This window comes from Gossypium arboreum, chromosome 12, assembly GCF_025698485.1.
Source record: "Gossypium arboreum isolate Shixiya-1 chromosome 12, ASM2569848v2, whole genome shotgun sequence".
NCBI classification, from domain to species: Eukaryota; Viridiplantae; Streptophyta; class Magnoliopsida; order Malvales; family Malvaceae; genus Gossypium; species Gossypium arboreum.
In genome coordinates this window covers 781,676-802,263 of record NC_069081.1, presented here as the reverse complement: position 1 = coordinate 802,263, position 20,588 = coordinate 781,676, and the positions used below count along the sequence as shown (strand labels likewise).

Here is a 20,588-nt window from a genome sequence, read left to right as displayed (position 1 = left end):
CTGCTTAACTAATTTATTTATTTTTAATTAATATTACTAAATAGAAAAAAAATGGTATATTATATATATATATATAGCTTCGGTTGGTCAAAGACGGCTTAGTCCATTGAGTTGCGGCACGTGACTTAGTTAGACACGTGGGTTTTTATTGTTGTCCCTGCCGTTACAAGTAAGAACTTTCCGGCTTGGTTCAATGACGGGACGTAAATATGGATCACACAAATATATATATATATATATATATAATATATTAACGTTTTATTTAAGGTAAAAAAAAAATATCTGTATTATCTCTATCTAAAGAAAAAAAGAGAGGACAAAGTGGGAATATTTTATAAAAACTGTAAGCAATTTTCTGACTTTTTCTACTAAAATCTAGACAAGTAAATCATAATCTAAACAAGAACTAGTTTAGTTTAGGGCTTTGGGACAAATGTACAATGTTTTATGAACGTGTCACGTTTTTAATTTGGTCAAAATATTTAAAATCTTAAAATTAATTACTTGACTTTAATTAATGAAAAACCATTTAAAAATTTAAATATAAAAAATAAATAAAAAGTTGAATGTAAAAGAAAAATGGCAGGGAAGATATCATGATCATAAATGTAAGTCTTTAATTATTATTACTTCATTGATTACCTTGTGTACAAGTTTTACTTTATAAATCATGTCTTATATACCACATCACCCCTTTAAGTTAGTTAAACCAAATCAATGCTACTTCCAATAAATTAAGTGGAGTGATAATAAATAATCAAAAGAAAATAATTGGGATCGGATTTGAAAAATATTGACTAAATTTATAGCAGTGTATATAGTAAAATATTAGTAATTGAATTTAAACAAATAAATATGAACATTATTATCTGGTGGTCAGGATTAAGATTTTAAAATTTGGAAATTATAGGGATTAAAATTGACTAAATTAAAATATAGATACTAAATTTATAATTTTACAAAGTGCAAGAACTAATATTACAATTACCTAAGAAATATATGTACTCATATATAAACTTTGATGTGAAGTATAATCAGCCGCGTAGTAAACCGGTTAGGTAGACACCAGACACTCTGATCACCTTGATTAAATGGAAAATTTATTTTATAGTCCCTATCAAATACTAGTAATTCAATTTAATTTTGTTTAGCCTTTTTAGTTAAATGAAAATTTTTATGTTTGGCTCTTCCAAAAATAAAAAATCAATTAAGGCTTTTTTAGCCACTTATCAAATGGGAAAACTCTTTTTTGCCCCTCCCAAAAAATCAATAATTTAAATTAAACTCCTTCAAAACAAAAATTTTAATTTGTATCCTCAAAATTTTTTAATTTTATCTTAGTTCCCTTGACACAATTTCTTCAATTCACCCTCGAGACATATATAAATTTTGATTTGATGTGCTTATATATATATATATATGAAATTTTGGTTTTAATAATTACAATTTGCTAACATCAATTGACTTAATATTATTTTATGTTTATTTATTTCAGAAATAGGGTTGACTACAAATTCGAGCAATATACACATGGTTTCATAAAATCGTACGATTCTCCTTATCTAAATTAAACAGGTTTTACATGAAGAAGATTTGCCTTGGCATGTTCTATTCGATACGAGTAGGAGAAGCGGTATTCTTAAAAAAATAGAGAAATCAGAACTAAGTCAATATGATACGGACCAACCCTTTCTTCTTAGGGGTGTTCAATAGGTTAACCGACCCGAACTACCATTAACCGAATTAACCGACCTTTTTAAACTCTTAACCGTTACCCAAACCGAAATTTTTTCAAAAAAAATTAACCGAACCAAACTTTTTTGGTTAATTCGGTCAGTTAACCGAAATTTATATATATATTTTTATTTTTGGTTAAAACAAGTATAAAATATATAAAAAATTAACCGACTTAACCGACCGATTAATTTATATTTCCCAAAAATTAACCGAACCGACCTAATACTTATATATTATAATATTATTTATTAAATTTGGTTAATTCGGTTAACCGACCGATTTCGAACCAAATTAACCGTTAATCAAACTTCCAAAAAAATATTAACCGACCCCGACCGAATTAATTCAGTTTTACCCGAAATTTGCAAATCCCTACTTCTTCTTTTTCAAAGATCTTACCATTTCTTTTTTAAAAAAAAAGATCTTACCACTTCCGAAGGAACTGGAGTTACATCTCTTTTCCAGTTCCATTCAAGAATACTTATGTGTTTCCACAACCCTTTAAGACCCCAAAATTTTAACAAAATTCTTTTCTTTTCTTAGGAACACATACAAGATTCGTCACTACAAACGAGATAACGGTACATACATAAGCAACTATATTTATTTACTATGAAAATAACCGAATTTATTTATTTTAAAAATATACAATTGAGTTAAAATATAAACTTTTATATGTAAAATTATAACAAATTAAAATTGTACCAATATCATCCTGTATTTATAGAAGTGTTGAATGAAATTGATTAGTCTTGCGGTAGTTGAAGCTAGAGAAAGGTATCATAGGTAATGAATATAGCTCAATGTTCATCCTACTAATTAACTTGTAAAAGTGGATTTTGATTTGAGATGCAAGGTGAAAAAATAATGGGTGGGCTCTTATTATTTGTTCACCATTTTGGTTGGTGGCTCTTAGACCTCGATTCTCATTTGGGTCTTACGTTATTCAGCTGATTTATTTAGGCTTTGTATTGTCAACTACTAAGTCTGATTATTTTTAATAAATTGTGGGAAATTGGATTTGAATTAAGTTGTGTTGACACGTAATCCGACTCTATTTGGATAATCTAAAAATTGACCCAAAGCTTAAAATTTTGATTTCCAACATCCTAAGGAAAAAAACATGCTATTGTCGTGATTGAATAATCTCAAATTCAGCAGCATAAGTTTGACAGTTTTATGTAATAAAATAAAAAGATGTTGAATGGAAGTGTTTTAGCTGGTTATTGCGACCAACAAATTAAAAAATGACATAAATGATTGTTTATGTAAATCAGTTTTTTTTTATGTCTTCAGTGAGTAAGTTTACTATTTTTAATCTCCAATACAACAAGTAATCAAGTTATATCACTCTACTAGTATAACAACCTCATTTTTTGTATTTAAAGACCTAGATTATTCACCTCTAAGTTCTCTCGTTTAGAACTTAGGCAATAAACAAAACATGTTTACTCTCTTAAATAACTCAATAAAGAGTTCTGTAATGAACAAATTAGTGTTCTCAATACACAATATAAAACCTATACAAGCCTTTCAATATATAAGATTTGTTCTCCACAATCGAAAGATATGATTGCTTGATCCAATCCAACCTTTAAGATATGTTGCTTCATATGGATAGGTTTTCAAAGTCGGGCTTGCATACATCCATAATATAATCATCATTCAAAGCCTAAAGATTTTGTTTCGAAAATTGTTAACTTCAAATATGGCAGGTAACATCATGTCACAATGATTGTGGGAGTGACCACTTTCGTTTGCACTTAGCCAACCACTTCAAAAACTTGCATCAACAATCTCTCTCTTGGGGAATTTTTCAACAAAAACCAACCGAGTCAGGAAGTTAATAAACAATATACCTATAGCTCCGCTCACAACCCCTTTATTCCATCACACTTATCTCAAAACATAATCAAGCAAATTAACCATCAATGCCTTTGAGTAGTTACATCAATATTTAATATATTAGAATTATAACTAAAATTTAACATATACTTCAAGAGTATGTAAAAATTCTCTTAAAACAATGATTTGGCAGAAGATGTAAATTATTACAAAAGTTGGTTACAAAACAGATCTACACGCCACCCGCCCAAAAGATCATGCATGATACAAATTTAGTCAAGTGGCTCACTATCAACAGTAACTCTAGCTTAGTCCCATTTTACAGAATCTCTTTCTATTATCTATATGCCTGAGAAGGAAAAGATAACAGAGTAAGTTCAAAAGAACTCAGTGAGTTTCATAAAAAAACACAAAAAAATACAAGGATACCACTGATGAACAAGCATTAATTCTCATAAAGAGCATCGAACTTTTCGGTGAAACCGTGAGGTACTGTAACAACCCGTTTTTAGTAGAGTCGGAAACAGTGGTTTTGGGACCACAATTTCAACGAGTGACTTATTATTTTATTATTTATTCAATGTCTACAGGATTATATTAAGGTCGTATTAAAAATTCGTTAAGAAATTTTGATGTTTAAATGGTTAATTAGGTAAAATGGACTAAATTATAAAATGTGTAAAAGTTAAGTTCTATTAGTTAAAGGGGTCAAATGGCTATGAAATTTTAAATTAATGGACTGAGAGAGTAATTATACCATTCTTAATGTTAGTGGAGATTTATGGGGTAAGATTTTATTAAATTTTTTGTTAATAACCAAGGTTAAAATGGTAAATTAATAAATAAACTTAAACTAAATAAAACAAAATTGTTTCATCTTCCTCACTTAGTCTCTCCATCAAAATTTGAAGAAGAAAATAGCCATTTTTAGGGCTTGAAGGTTTGGCTAGCTTAGGTGCTTGCATGGTATGTGATTTCAATCTCGTTTTTAATGATTTTTATGTTTTTAGTTCGTTTTAGCTTAATCTAGCTAGCCAGGGGTTAATTTGCAAAACTGTTAAAGGTTGAGGGACTTGCATGTATTTTTTTTAATGTGTTTTGATGTTAGTTGATAGATTATTGATCTTAGTTGTAAAATAAACATGTTTTGTTAAGTGATTTTTGTTGAATTTTGGAAATAGGGATTAAATTGTTAAAAGTATAAATCCATGGGTTTTTTTATGAATTTTTGGTAATTATGGGTTGTTTCAAGGTCCCTTGTAACATTAGTTAAGTTGGATTTAGGCTAAAATGAGTTATATTTAAGTTATAAGCTTAAGGACTAAATTGTGAAAAGTTAAAGTATTAGGGGTAATTTTGTGATTTTGCATAAATATGAACTATGGATTCAATTGAATACTAGAAGTACTTAATTGAATGAAATTATTTATTTAGATCAAGATAAACCACAATCAGACTTAAATCGAGGAAAAGCTAAATCTTCGGATTAGTTCGACTCTATTACAACCTTAGTTATCGAGGTAAGTTCGTATGAACTATGGTCTTAGTTAAATTGACTATTTGCTATTTTGTTTTAATATAAATGAATTTATGTATAAATGTATCTATGCTATGATGAATTGATGAATAACGAGTCTCGTTTGAACCTTAAGAATTCTTAAGGGATTTCATGTTTCGAGTGCTGGTCTTGAATGTCCTACCAATGGTTGAGGTCCTGCATTTGTTGCGGATTCTCCACAGCTCGTGTGAGCAGCATCGTGTAGCTAACATTCTGACCCACAACTCGTGTGAGCAAGCCCATTTCACAGCTCATGTGAGTATTGATGTAAATGAAAAGTTACGATTACATGGAAAGCACATTATGTATGAGCATTATCGAGTATTCGATGTAATTCTAGACGGTTCAACGGGTAAGAAAAGGAAATGAAATGGTAAGTATGCAAATGGAATGAATCATGATCTTATGAAAACATTGATGAGTTAAATATGTGTTGTTATTTGGAAATCTACTTATCTTATGGTTGAATTCATGTGTATCATGGATAAGTATACTAACTTGTGAGTTTGATAATATTGTATAGGCTTATGCTAATCTTATGACATTGGTAATAATTTATGTTTAATCTATAAATTTTATTAATGAAATGGTAAGTTATGTTTAAGTTTATATATAAGAGCTTATTAAGCACTCATTGCTTACGTAGTTACTTTCCTTTGTTTATAGATAATCGAAAGCTTGATCGGTTGGAACCTCATCGGAGACCTATCACACTATCCAGCAATCATTTCGGTAGTTTTTGAGTATTTTTCCCAAGGTTAATAATGGCATGTATAGGATCTTTGTAATGGATGTTTTTGTATGTTTAAACTTTTGAAGTTATGTTTGGTTTGGTGAACTTTAATGCCTTACCAAGTTATGTCATGTTGGTCACTTTTAAGTGCTTGTAAATAATGTTCTTTTTCTATGTTTGTGGTGGCTTGAAAATGGTCAATTGTGGTAGAATATAGTGGTTAAGTGAACTAGGTTGTATGTTTGAGATATGGTCAAATTGCTTTGGTTTGATTCATAACGCTTGATACAATTGTGGTGCATTTAAATGACATATTGGTTAGGTGATTTAGGATGTTTGAAATAGCATGTATATGTGTGTTTGAATTGTGTTTAAATCCTTTGCTTGTGTGCCCAAATGGAATGGTTAATTGAGTATGGTTTGACATGGAAATGGCTTGATTTTAGGTAAATTTTTGGGATCACACAGCCTGGGACACAGGTTGCCACATGGCCTGGCGACACAGTTAAGTGTCATTTGAAATTTCTTAGTGTCCCAAGTCAGTGAGTTACATAGCCTAGCACATGGCCTAACACACGGCCGTGTATGGCAATTCAGAGAGTTACATGGTCTGGCACACAACCTGGGATACGGCTGTGTAACCCTACTCAGTGAGTTACATGAGTGAGGACACGGGCTGGGACACGACCGTATGTCTTTAGTTCGACTATTACACAGTTAGGGCTATGTCACACGACCGTATGACTCTTATTTTCACATTTTTGTATCTTTTTCTTAAAACTTTTGTTTTGTTTCAAATTAGTCTCAAATCACTTCTAAGTTATTTTTAGAGCCTCGAAGGTGCAATTTAGAGACATAACGCATATGATTGATTGATTTATAATAAGTTTAAGTTATTTAATGTTATGATGATAAATGTTTTTTGATTGATGGATAATGCTCTGTAACCCTAATCTGGCGACAGAGACGGATTAGGGGTGTTACAGGTACTAACATGATACACCAAATAGCGTTCACTGTTTTTAGATAGACACATTTCACTAACATAAACATAACACATGGGCAGTCACTACTCGCCAACTTAACCGTGACTTTCCACAATTGAGCACGTTTACAAATGACACATCCTTGTGCCAACCATAGACCCAGAATTTTAGAATCATATCAGTCAACCATATTTATATGCATATACTACCTTAACTCTTCATATCATTTCTGTTAAGCTGAACACGTGTTCTCGTGATTTGCCAATCCAATTTGCAATATAGCTGCCCTATCGGAAACATCACAAACAACTCTCATTCTCATATAATAAATATTACATATCATATATAATCAGTACTAGGCTCTTGCAACTAGGAGGGTATTTACATTAGAACTGACCATACTCATACAAAACAACATTGTTTGATACACACGTATAACCGGACACCACACCTTAACTTGTTAGGAGTAGAAATACTTACCTTATACAGTTTATATTACTTGGAGGGTTTATAATACAAAAAGAGTAAGAAGGGACTCAATAGAAACTCCAAAAAAGGAATCTACCCTATAGGTCTTTTGCCTTTATTACTTGGACCTTCGCTAGCTTCTTGAGTTAGATGAGAAAGAAATATAAATATCATATCGTTAAACTACTAAAATTTAACATGCATGCATGAATCAGTATCATGCAACCCAGAACCAGGAAGTTTCCCCCCTTACAACCAGTTCTAAAACCCATGCATACATAATTGTAAATACATAAACTCCTTTGACAATAACTTAAAGGTTTACTGGTAATTACCAGTAAGCTAATACTAATAATGGTGTCAACTAATTATTGAGAACATTCTTTGTTTGAAACTTTCTACCTTAAGGTTTTTTAGAAGCTTAGAGGATAATTTAGGGAAGAAGATGTAAAAGTAGCACATGCAGACAATCGACATCCTTATATACCCAGACATGGAGACAAGGTTTAGTTGAAAGATTAGAAAAATCCCACTATCGCCCTTTATTCCTGTTAATAAAATCCCTTAATATTTTAAAGTTTAATCATCTACAATACTTTAGTATAGTTCTAACTCGGTCACAACCAAACTCCAACATTACTTACTGAGCCATCGTATTCACATTAAAACACGGAAACAAATCTATCGAGCTACAAAATAGTAAGTTTACCCAAAACATCTAGGGTTGGAGGATTGCTTAATAGAAGAGTTAGCCAAATGGGAAACCCATAGAATACACTGCCCAACCAAAAAAGAATATTTCACTAACTTACTCATTTTCTACCCTTAGCATAAATGACTTAAACGCAAAATAATGACTCGATATAGTCTTCATTGGGCGAGTTGTTACAATCGACATGATTCAAAGCCCAAAGATTTTGTTTCAAAAATTGCCAATTTCAAAAATGGCAAGCAACATCATGTTGCAGTGATGGTGGAAGTGACCACTTCTATTGGCACTTAGCCAAAACTCGCCTCAAGAGATGTTAATGTCTTTGTTGGTAGATGGGTTGAAAATAGTTAATGAGCTTGACAGATTGATAGGCTTGTAAGACAAAGGGAAATATGTATGGGCATCAAATGTAATACTTTTAAAATATTCTTCAATGCTTAAATCAAAATAGTAGAATAATGCTTAATGAAGGATTTTGATGAAATAGTTGTTAGACTCAAAAGAAAATACATGAGCATAAAACATACTTGAGTATTAATATGAAAGCCTTTAACAACCTCTGAAGTTGTTGTTTGCATGTAATCAGTTGGGACATATGTCCTTGGTCTGATAAGATTATGGCTTCAATCCTTTTGTTGATCCTAACTTTTATTAGTTGATGATGTTGGGAGTTGATAGCTATTTGTGATCCTTTGGATTTTGGGCCTTTTTTGTATGTGTGAAAATACTCAATAGGTCTTTCTATTATATGGGCTTTATCAAATTAGTCCATCTACCTATTAAATCGATCAATTTAGTTTTTGTACTATTAAAAAGAGTCATACAAAGCCAGATTTTAATAGAGTTAGCATTGATTGTTTAAAAATTTTCATTTACTATTTAACAAAATTAATATGATTCTGTAAATAAAATATTTTATTTAAAGTTGAACTACAAATGAATAAAAATTTTCCATGTCATTTTTAAGCCGTAAATATTAATTCTATTAAAACTTGATGTTATTTATTTGTTAATATTATAAGGACCTCCCTACCCGTTGTATTATTATTTGATGAATAAAAGTTTTAAAATTAATATTAATACATGATTGAGAGCTTCTAACTTGTGGGGATGTCTTTGCATTTGTCCAATTATTACAAAGTTGCACTTCATTTATAATTAATAATTAAAAAAATGGTTACAGTGAATACCTTAAAAAGAAAGAAGAGATACGGTAGTTGCACCTTATTCATGATATATGCAGCATTATAGGAATAACAAGATTAATTATTATTATTATTATTATTATTATTATTATTATAGATTTGCAAGTTGAAATATTTATATATAGGCAACAGCTTCCTGTTACTTTACCACTACCCTTTTTATATTCCTTTCAAAAATCGATTTTTTATATTATTACAAAGTGTTTAAAACGTGGAATTTATTTTGAAAAATTAAGCAGGCTTTGAATCAGATGAAATATTTGATGTCATCAAGTCATAATTATAGGCATAAGAACAACATGTCTTGTAATGTTAAAGGATTAAGTTGTCGGCTTCATTTGGAGCTACAACAAGAAGCCAAGTGTTTGTGGTTTCTTTATGTATGCATGCATGTATGTATGTTAAGGATGTCTTCTTATAACAAAACAACAACTTTAAATTTTTCACATTTATGTTGTATATTAAAAAATTATCATTCTAATTAAAAATATTTAAAATGTGCATAACATTATTACAAAAAAAGTACATGTTAGGAAAATAAAATCATGTTAATATATAATTTGAGTAAATATTTCAATTGTTTTTTATGAGTATAATAATAAGAATGTTATTTAATAATATAATCCAAATTTGTATTTTAGTCATTATTCAGCCTAAAGTTATCAAGAGGGCTTTCGTAAGCTCATTTAACCCTAAAAATGAATATATATTGTAATGACCCAAAAATTAGTAGTGTCAGAAAATGAGGTTTCGGAATCTCAATTTTATAAATCGGGCACGTAAATATTTTTATGCTAGTAATGAATTGAATTTCAATCGGTTAATTTTATCGAATCAGTGCTTAATTTTAGTACAGAGACTAAATCATGTAAATAATAAAAAGAAGAATTATTAAGGAATTACAATCGGAATTTAATATGTTGGACTTATTTTCTGTACATGATTAGGTGGCCGGTTACAACTTAATCATATGTATGCTATATAGTATAAATTTTAGTTAAAGTAAAGTATAAAATAAAATAAAAAAAGATGATATTTAGTTGATTGAAAAAGAAAGTGTTCATTCTCTTTTCAATCTAAACATTTCGAAAACAAAAAGAAAAGTGAGAGGGACGAATGGCAAGGTTTTTTCATAGATTTCAAGCATCAATTTGGTTAGTTTAATTTAATTTTTTTTTAATTTTTATGTTTTCTGAATCTCAGTATTATAAGCTAGTCAACCATTTTATTTTCAGTATTGTTAAAGAATTAAGAAGTTGACTTTGTTAGATAGTTGAAGCTTTTGGTAATATTTTGGTAGATTTTAAGTTTAGGATAAAGGACTAAATTGTAAAGTTAATTGATGATTTTGTGCAATAGGGACCAAATTACAAAGATTTCAAAATTTTGGGGTAAAAATGAGAAATAAGGAGTTAAATTAGGCTTAGTGTGAAATTGGTATAAAACTTTAGGGTTAAATTTAAAAGTTATGTTAGTCTTGGTTTTAGGGGCTAAATTGAATAAAATACAAAGGTTGCATAATTTAGCAATTGAATGTGAAAATGAATGTAAATTGATAATTTTATGTGTTGTTTTTAATCCGTACCTAACATCGACCCGGATTGCTCGAAAAAGAAAGAAAAAGACAAAGTCGTCAACGAATAGCTCGAAGTTTACAGTTTGTATTTCTATAGTCCGAACTCTTGTAAATTGTTGCATTTTGAACTGTTTGTGCATGGTAAGAATTCGAGGTGAGTTGATTGTATAATGAAATGGTTTTGGCTCAATTGAGTTGATTGATATACTTGAGGATTAAATTGAATGTATATGAAAAATATATATTGTTTAAAATGTGGAATTGAGTATGAAATGTGAATATATAATGTTGATATATGTAAGTTTATATGTTTATGATGGAAATAAAGGTGAAATGAGATATTTGATGTTATTGAATTATGAAATGAAATCTCTATTAACTGTTCGGGAAAGTCGGATATAGTTGGCATGCCATGGGATAAGAAGAGTTTAGGGTTGCTTAGACTACGAGTCGATGAGGCACTGGGTGCCAATTTGCTTCGGTTTAACCAATGAGACACTTGGTGTCAAATTTATTTATAGTGCTGGGCGCAACCACTTGCTTCAAATTTATCCAATGAAGCACTGGATGTCAAACTGGTGTGTTGGTTGGTTCTATGTATCCGTCAGAGTCCGAGTTGTATTAATAGGGGAAGTAAATGGTAAACTTGAGATAATGACTTTGAAATGGAAAATAATGTTGAAATGGCAATGCTAGAATGAAATGTGAAATGGAAAATGAAATGGTGTTGATTTATGTATGAAATGAATTGAACTATGATTGATATGATCATTGTATACATGAAATTGGATTACGATACCATATGATATGTAAATTGAATTTGCCATGTATTAGGAAAATGTGTTTGTAAAAGAATGCATATATAAACATGCACATTTGATATGATGTTTGCATAACATCATCTAGTTTCAACTTGAGCATTTAAAAGTATTATATTTTGCTTTTAATGTTCAGATGATAGAAATACATCTGAGTTATACTTAGTGTACAGTTTTATTTTCCATGTGCAGGTTAGGTACTAATCAGCTCAATCATCAATTCAACATCTAGCGACAATCTTGAACTCAAGTGTTAGTGATGTGTTTCATTTTGGGTCTTGGCATGTACCTAATAAGTCTAATGGTTATATGATATTCATTTTGGATTACATTGCGATTTTGTGAATCATATGTAAATATTATGCGTGATGACAAAAATCATTATAATCATAACTTGTTAAGTAATTGATAGGCATGTTATTTGATTAATAGTATTTAGGTGATATACTCAGATATAGGTATGGAAAGATGGTACTTATGCTATGCCATGCTTGAAATGATTTGATACTTCTTACACCTAAGTTATAAGGCTAATATGGAATCAATTGAAAGATGGTTTGAATGGTTAGATGATTGCATATTAGGTTCAATGTTTTAGAGGTGCCATTAAAAGCTTATTGATTTAGTTGAATGTGGTCTTTTGTTTGGTTTTGATTTGTTAATTGAGGTGTCAATTGTGTCATATTGATTAGATAATTAGGTTAACTGTTAAAGTGATGTTTTTGACTTACTAGAAATTGATAGAAAGGTACTTTGTTGATGATTTTTAAGTTATAATTGTGCTTATAAGGTACCATTTAAGTTTAGGTGAATCTGGGCATGAAATGGACCATTTAAAGATAGATTTTAACCATTTCTGAACTCAAGTATCGATATTTTGGCATTTGGTATCGATACTTGACCATATGAACAGTTTTTAAACAAACAAAATTCCAAAATGGTATCCATATTTATATAAGTATCATACCTTTTCATAAACTATCAGTACCAATTGATAAATATCGATACCTTTGATTTGCAACGAAAACAAAATTTTAAATTGGTATCGATTTTTAAAAAGGTATTGATACGGTATCGATACCAACTATGAACTTTTAGTATTAACTTAAAAACTTTGAAATTTTATAGTCTAATCTCATTTCATCTATAGATTCTCATAATTAATTCCTTATTGATTCAAATTACTGATGTATGGTATGTGATTTGTAATAATATAAATTGTATTTTAAATATGAATGTTTTTTATGTGGATTGCTTTTGCAACGAAAGTGACATTACGTTATTTGGATCCGACGACTGGGTCGAGTAAATGGTGTTACATTTATTATATGTTAAATATGATTAAACTAAATAGTATGTATATATATAAATTGTGATATTGAATTATATTTGATCATAGCTGTTCTGGCAACGAATGTAGTATCTCGTAGCTCAAATCCGGCGATCGGTCAAGTATGGGGTGTTACAATATTACTATATATTTAATATTTATGCGCCATAAATTACATTATATTTAAAATAATATAATATTTTCAAACTTAAAAAATGGATTGAACCGAGTTCAGGCCTTGAACTTTTGAGCCGAAGCCCGACCTTTATTTTAAACTAATCTAATTGTTTGTAATTAAATAAGTGCTAGTAATTATCCTTTGATGTTTAAATAGCAAATTATTTTAAATAGCAAAGTATAGAATAGTACAAATAAATCCAACTCGAATTTGCCCATTCTTAATATTTTAATATTTTATTTTACACATTATATAAATTAAATATATCATAAAAATCATAGAAATATTAAATATTAAACTAAAAATAGTGCAAGTTATTGAAAATGTAAAAACAAAGTAAGTTAGGTTAGGTTTTAGTAAATATGAAAAACTTGAGGCATATCTTAAATAGTATCCAACTTAAATAAATATAAATCTATAACAAATGTTGCAAAAATGTAAACCCCTGGGGATTTATTAAAAACAAAACCCCAAGTGGGAGCACATAAAAACAAAACCAACCACATCATCAATAAAAATAAAATATTACACGACACAATGCATCATCAGCTTCCAGCCTCCTGCTACACTTCTGCCAGCTCCTTTCCTCTGTCTCTATTTCTCTTCGATCCGCACTTCACTGTTCTGTTTTTTTTTTAAAAAAAAAAACATTATACTATTTGTACGCTTAGCAACTCATCTCTCCCTCGATTCTCGTTAACTACTATTACGAAAAATAGTCAAAAAGGCTGCTTTGATGCTTTTCCATCTAATTTTTTCAAGTCAAATCTCTCAACAAAATCACAAATCTGCCGCCTCCCTCTCTCTCTTCTTCGGCAACTCCCATTTCCATTCTTTCCATTTCCATCTCCCTTTCCATGTACTGTAGGCTATAACAGTTACCTTTCCTTCCTCAAATGTCCCTTCTTTTTTTCTTCATTATCTTCACTTTTTCACCACTATGTTTTGCTCAAAGCAATACCCAACAACAACCATGTCCTTTAAACTTCACTATCCTCCGTCCCATCCTCCCTAACCCCAGGCCTCGTCTCAACACCTCCATGGAATGCCACTATGTTCGTCAGGGTCTCCGCCTTGTCCTTTCCGACTACCTCAAACGCACCGATTCCTTCTACCCTCCTTTAAACACCGCCGAGTCCTGTTGGCAATCTTACCAATCCCTCGACCCCACCTTCGACATGCGTTCCAGTTGTGGTTTCCAGACCGATTGGATCTCTCAAGGTTGCATGAACTTAACCACCAGGGCTGATTTTGAAGCTTTGATCCCCAACGCCACCTTATCCGATGTCGTTTCGAATTGTAACCAGTCGTTGCAGGGCTCGGCTTGTGCTTCTTGTACTCGAAGCTTGGCCAATGTGCAAGCTTTGTACTTGACCGACAATTCAGTAGCAAACGTCTCCGACTGCACCGCTTACCCGTCTATTTACGCGGCTGCTTTCGCTAATTACCCTGGACCAACCGATGAAGCCACCGCCTCTTGTTTATTCTCGGTTGATTTTAGCACAAATAACAATCGTAAAAGTAACAGACTTGGTCTGATTTTGGGTGTTTTGATTGGTGTTAGCGTTGGTTTAACTGTTTTGATTGGTGGGTCTTGGTTTGCTTATAGAAAATACCAGGATTCAAAGAGAAAGAAAGGGAAAGACAGAATCAGGAGCCTCGAGATGGGTGGTGCTGGTGGTGCTGGTTTGTCTTCCATTACTGAGAGTACCAATTTGATTCGCTTTACCTTCGATGACATCAAGGAAGCCACTAGGAATTTCTCGAGAGACAACATTATTGGCAAAGGAGGGTATGGTAATGTGTACAAAGGTTACTTACCTGATGGCTCTGAGGTTGCTTTCAAAAGGTTCAAAAACTGTTCTGCCGCTGGTGATGCCAATTTCACACATGAAGTTGAGGTAATCGCCAGTGTTAGGCATGTGAACCTTGTTGCTTTGAGGGGATATTGTACAACCACCACCACGTTAGAAGGTCACCAAAGGATAATCGTTTGTGATTTAATGAAGAACGGTAGCTTGTACGATCATCTGTTTGGTTCCATGGAAAGGAAACTCAGTTGGTCAATGCGTCAAAAGATTGCACTAGGAACAGCTAGGGGATTGGCTTATTTACATTACGGAGCACAGCCAGCAATCATTCATAGGGATATCAAAGCGAGTAACATACTTCTGGATGATAAGTTTGAGGCCAAGGTAGCTGATTTTGGACTAGCAAAGTTCACACCAGAAGGAATGACACATTTGAGCACCAGAGTAGCTGGAACAATGGGGTATGTTGCCCCTGAATATGCTTTGTATGGTCAATTGACCGAGAGAAGCGATGTGTATAGCTTCGGCGTAGTGCTTCTCGAGTTGTTGAGTGGAAAAAAGGCACTCACGATGACTGATGATAACCAGCCTTCTCTAGTGGCTGATTGGGCATGGTCATTGGTTAAGTCTGAGAGAGCTTTGGATGTTATTGAAGATGGCATGCCGGAGTTAGGGCCACCAGAGGTTCTTGAGAAGTACGTGTTGGTCGCGGTCCTTTGCTCGCATCCGGAGTTACAGTGCCGGCCAACCATGGATCAAGTAGTAAAAATGTTGGAAACAGATGTTTCAGTTCCCTCAATCCCTGAACGACCAATTCCTCTGGTGGCTCATATCGATGACATTGAGAAATCGATAAGCAGTAATGGCTCGGGTCATCTCTCTGGTTTGGCTGGCTATCAAATATTTACTTGTGAAAGCAGTCATCATTCAGGTAGTAAGGAGGAAGGGACAAGTTTAGGCGCTATTGAATAGAGAAAGCTTCCCCGATTGGTATGCTCACCCTGATTTTGAATGGTTTAGATTTTGTGCTTCACCAGTTTTAGAATTGCATATGATGTTGTAAAGATTCATTAATAGTTTCACAGTCACGTTAGGTTCATTTGAATTCAAATGATATATGGGGCACATAAGTGCTTGCCACATTTGTATGTACAGCAACTTCCTCTAGAACATCAAATTGATTTGTTCACCAAATGATGCTTATTGTTTTTTCATTTTCTGGAAATTCCTGTATATACATGTATGTCATGTTTTTGCCAATCTGTGGCATGGAGTTTTGGTCTTATGAAGAAAGAATTTGATTGTTATGTAATGCAAGAATTTGATTTCTAGACCTTGTTGCCTAATATGTAGCTCTTTGCAAGTTCTAATAATTCTGCTTAATTAATTTCCATATATATTTATGTATATATGTATGTATGTAAGTCTTCATTCAAAGATTGTTACATGACCACAAAATGATCGAGAGAGAGAGAGAAGGCCGGCCTAGTGAAAAGGACCACAAACGGCCTAGCAAGAAAGGCCATAGACAGCCAAGTGGAAAAGACCGCAGATGGTCTGGCAAACAATGCTTAGCCAGCCAGCGTCCTTGACACCACGAGCTTCTTTCCCAAACACACTGGAGAGGAAGTCACTCCAACAGAAAGGAGAAGACAGCCGCTGGGGAAGAAGCCAAGTGTGGTGACGGCAACCTCAGAGGTCCTTTAGGCCGACAGCAGAGGCAGGGAGAACGGAGAAGAGAAACACGAGATGGCCGAAAGCAAGAATAGAAGACCTTTTTGATAGCTTCTTTTATATAAAGGAAAAACGGTTAGGTTGATATATTCTTTTACATAATTTGTTCTTTTGGAACTATAGAAAGTTGGCAAATTTGCAAAAGAAATCATCCCAGGCATGCTTGTTAGAAACTGGTGCAGCTCGTGCTGGTCTAAAGCTTCGACAAGAACTGGGTGATGTTGCACCTTTCACATATCGGATGTGGCTATGTCACTTGGTCTTAGCATGTGTTTTTGACGCAGGTATATCGTATTCCCGTATGACGTATCGAATGCGACTATCGAACATGAGAGTTTGAGCAACATAGCAGTGGAGAAGAGTGATATTTTACAGATTTGGCTTTAGCAATGCCGCATCTGGTGTGAACCAAGGAAGCATCATTGTAGTTGAGGAGTCATGGTTTAAGAATTTACTGAAGATGGTTGACTGAATATATTATAAATATGAAGAAGCAGATAAGACGGCCCTGAGGTGGTTTTTTTCTTGTGTCTGGTCTTAGACTTGACCAACCACGATTGTAAGCGTGAATTCAAACGTCTTAAAGTTGACTAGTCAAAGCAAAAAACGGTGGCTGATAATAATAATTAAAGAATGATGACTGATATTTTTGTGTGTTAATTTCTGACCTCAAGCTATGTACATAAAGCTTAAGCCAATGGTAAGTTAGGGGCCCAGAAACTGGACTACCCAATGTACTCTTGCTAGAATAGAACCCTCGGGCTTGCTTCATGCTTCATGGGAAACTTACAAGCATCACAAACCCACAATTTACGCATAATTTGAAACCAATGTCACAATTTTACCTAATGGATTAAACTACTAATGTTTAAATCATAACTCAAATTTTAAAATTCAAAAAGTATAGAGACTAAAATTAGGGATGGCAATGGGGTGAAGCGTTTTTTTGCCCACCTCGACTCCGATCCTACCTCAAACTTGTTTTTTATTTTTATTTTTCCCAATCTTTGTTTTTTGATACAATACTTATAACTACCCGTAGCCCTTCCCCAACCCTTAAATAAGAGAATAATGTGTTTTAGCGCGCTTGAACTCATGTCCTCTTGCATTGGCAACAATGTTGATGCCAACTAAGCTAAGACTCATTCGGCTAAATCCATTTTTAATTAAAAATTGGGTAAACTACACCATTAATCACTAAACTATGGTAAGTTTTCATTTTGGTCACTTAAGTAAAAAAAAGTTATAATTTGGCCACTAAATTATTTGAAAGTTTTCGTTTAAGTCATTGAACTATTCAAAAAGTTTTACTCAAGTTATTGAGTTGTTAAGTTTTTCAAAAAAAAATCTATCAACGAGCTCTTAGTGACAACTCATTCAATTGAAAGCCAAGATCAACTTGAATTAGTCTCACACAAAATACAGGTACTTTTCGGTAAAAAGTTTATTATCATAAATATCACAAAACGGCTCGATTTTGAAAAAAATTTTAACTTCTACTATAACTGTAAACCATTTTCTTACTCGGATTTTTCCAACACAATACGTATCAACAAATAGAAGAATATACCTTAGATCCAAGTCGATTATTGTTTGAATTTTGTTTCCTAGATTTGTGACTTCCAAAATTATTTTATGAAAAAAAAACTTGAATTATAGAAGAGAAGGAGAAATAAAGCTTCTTATTAGTGCAAATAATGTGAACAAAGAAAGCCATATAACATCGATTTTAACAACCCAGTAACTTAAATGAAAACTTTTCAATAATTCAGTGACTAAAACGAAATTTTAATCATATTAGAGTGACCAATAATATAGTTTACCCTTAAAATAATTTGTCCCAAACTTGGAAATAACTTCACGATCCCATCTCACCCTAATATAAAATTATAATATAGTTATTTTCATCAGCCCCCAAATAAGAACTTGACAATCTAACCCCAAAAAACACCATATATAAATATTTTCTTACCCTAAGAGGATTGTTTATAGCCCAAAACAACAATGGACCCTGTCTCTGTTAAACCCTAAAGTTCCTTGTCAAACCATGATGTTGAACTCTGAAAACACAGCCAGTGTTTTAATTGAACACAACTACTTCTAAACAAATCCATTTCCTATTCTCAACTCCAACTGCAACCTTTTCCTTTCATTAATACTTTCATGCTTATCTCTTTGGTTAATATATACTGCGGTTTTCGTAAATTTAGGATTTAATCTTTTATTTTCAGATATTTTTAGATTTGAAATTTAGATTTATCCGTTAATAGTATTAAAATTATTTTGATAAATTCATATTCATTGCAATGTTAATTTTAATTATGTTGTTCTGAAGTGAGTATTTTTTTATTTCAAAATGTCACACCATCAAAGTTAATATTATTAACAATTAGATCTGAATTTTGAAATTTGGAAAATAGAATGACTAAATTTTAGAAAATAAAAGAATAGAAACTAAATTTTAAATTTGTGGGGAGTAAAGGGCCCTATTGCAAATTTTAACCCTTTTTTTTTGTTGCTGTTGTTTGAGTACTTGACAAGGACTCATCAACACTTTCAACAATGTTACTGCATTTAAAGAAAAAGGACTAATTGGACACCCATGAAGCATGTGATTTTTCCCAGAAAGGCTGAAACTTTTTCAATCCTCACATCAGATCCAATTCCAAGAACTAATTTGTTGCGTTTGGAACTTCCTTTGGGGTTTAATTATGGTTTTTGTCCCTCTGCTGTGCATACCAAAATTTGTAATTTAATCCCCATATTTTAATTGAATTTAATTTGGTCCGTTTGTTTTTATAATGTTTGTTTGTATGTTCACATTAATACCTTAGAGTAATGACACAACATTTTTAATCAATAAAAAATTAAATGTAAACATTTAACACCGTTTTGAAAAGAAATTTTACATAATTAACTAACGATATTATCAATTTAGATCTACTAATGACATTACGAAAGTAAAAGACAATGTTTTCAGAATCAATCGATAATCGAACTGATTAAATCATCAACTTTCAATTCAACCAATTCGATCAATTAAAAAATAAATCTAAAAAGTATAAAAAAGGGTAAATATCAAATAAAAAAGGAATTATTGCAAATAAGGTCAATCACAAGCCTTTCGATAAACAAGAGTGTACCTACCAAATATACTCACACAATTCCCTTAAAAGTTGATAGCGATTTGTGTCATTTATCAATCCCCATTCTTGGCTTGCTCCATTAATCTCGATTTTTGTTCTTTGTTTGGACTAACTCCTTCTTTATCACCTCCACGGCGGCGGCTGCAGCTTCAGGCAATGATGCTGGCAGTAAGGACGGGAGAAGCTGAAGAAACAACAAACTTGCCATGAGGCAGAGGGGGTTGAACGACAGTGAGTAAAAGGAAGTGGATTTTGATTTTTTTTTTTTTTTATGGTTTAGGACTTTGATATTAAATTTTTAAAAGTTCAATAAATTTAGCCCTCGATAGTTATAAAATGATAATTTTTAATTTTTAAAAATTTTGTAATTTTTTAATATTTAAGATCAAATTAATAAAATATATAAATATTAGAGGACTAAATTTATTATTAGACCAATAAAAAAATGTTTCACATCAGCACTTTCGTCAAATTTTAAATGGTTGTTAACTTTTGGTGACAAAAAAAATTGATTTCATATAGTTTAGTGATCAAAATAGCAAAAGTTAAAAGTTCAATGACCAAAATAGAATAGGGGCAATACTTTAGTAACCATTTATGTACTTTACCCTTAAAATAGAATTGGGTCCTTTCCGGTTTGGCCTAAACTATTCAACCGGTTTTTTTACCAATTCTTGCATATTCATGGTTTCAAAGGTTTTCTAAGATCATACCAATTGGTGTTAAATAGTATCAAATTAAGATATATAGA

At 32.0% G+C, this 20,588-nt stretch overlaps 1 protein-coding gene across 1 annotated transcript; it reads left to right on the top strand.

Annotated features, from left to right (window-relative positions):
- Positions 1-13,625: 13,625 nt before the first annotated feature.
- Positions 13,626-17,337, top strand: LOC108479713 (probable LRR receptor-like serine/threonine-protein kinase RKF3). The gene is made up of 2 exons (XM_053022506.1): positions 13,626-16,766; positions 16,976-17,337. The coding sequence occupies exon 1, from the start codon at positions 14,043-14,045 to the stop codon at positions 15,927-15,929; it is 1,887 nt and encodes a 628-aa protein (XP_052878466.1). The 5' UTR covers positions 13,626-14,042; the 3' UTR covers positions 15,930-16,766; positions 16,976-17,337.
- The last annotated feature ends 3,251 nt before the right edge of the window (positions 17,338-20,588 follow it).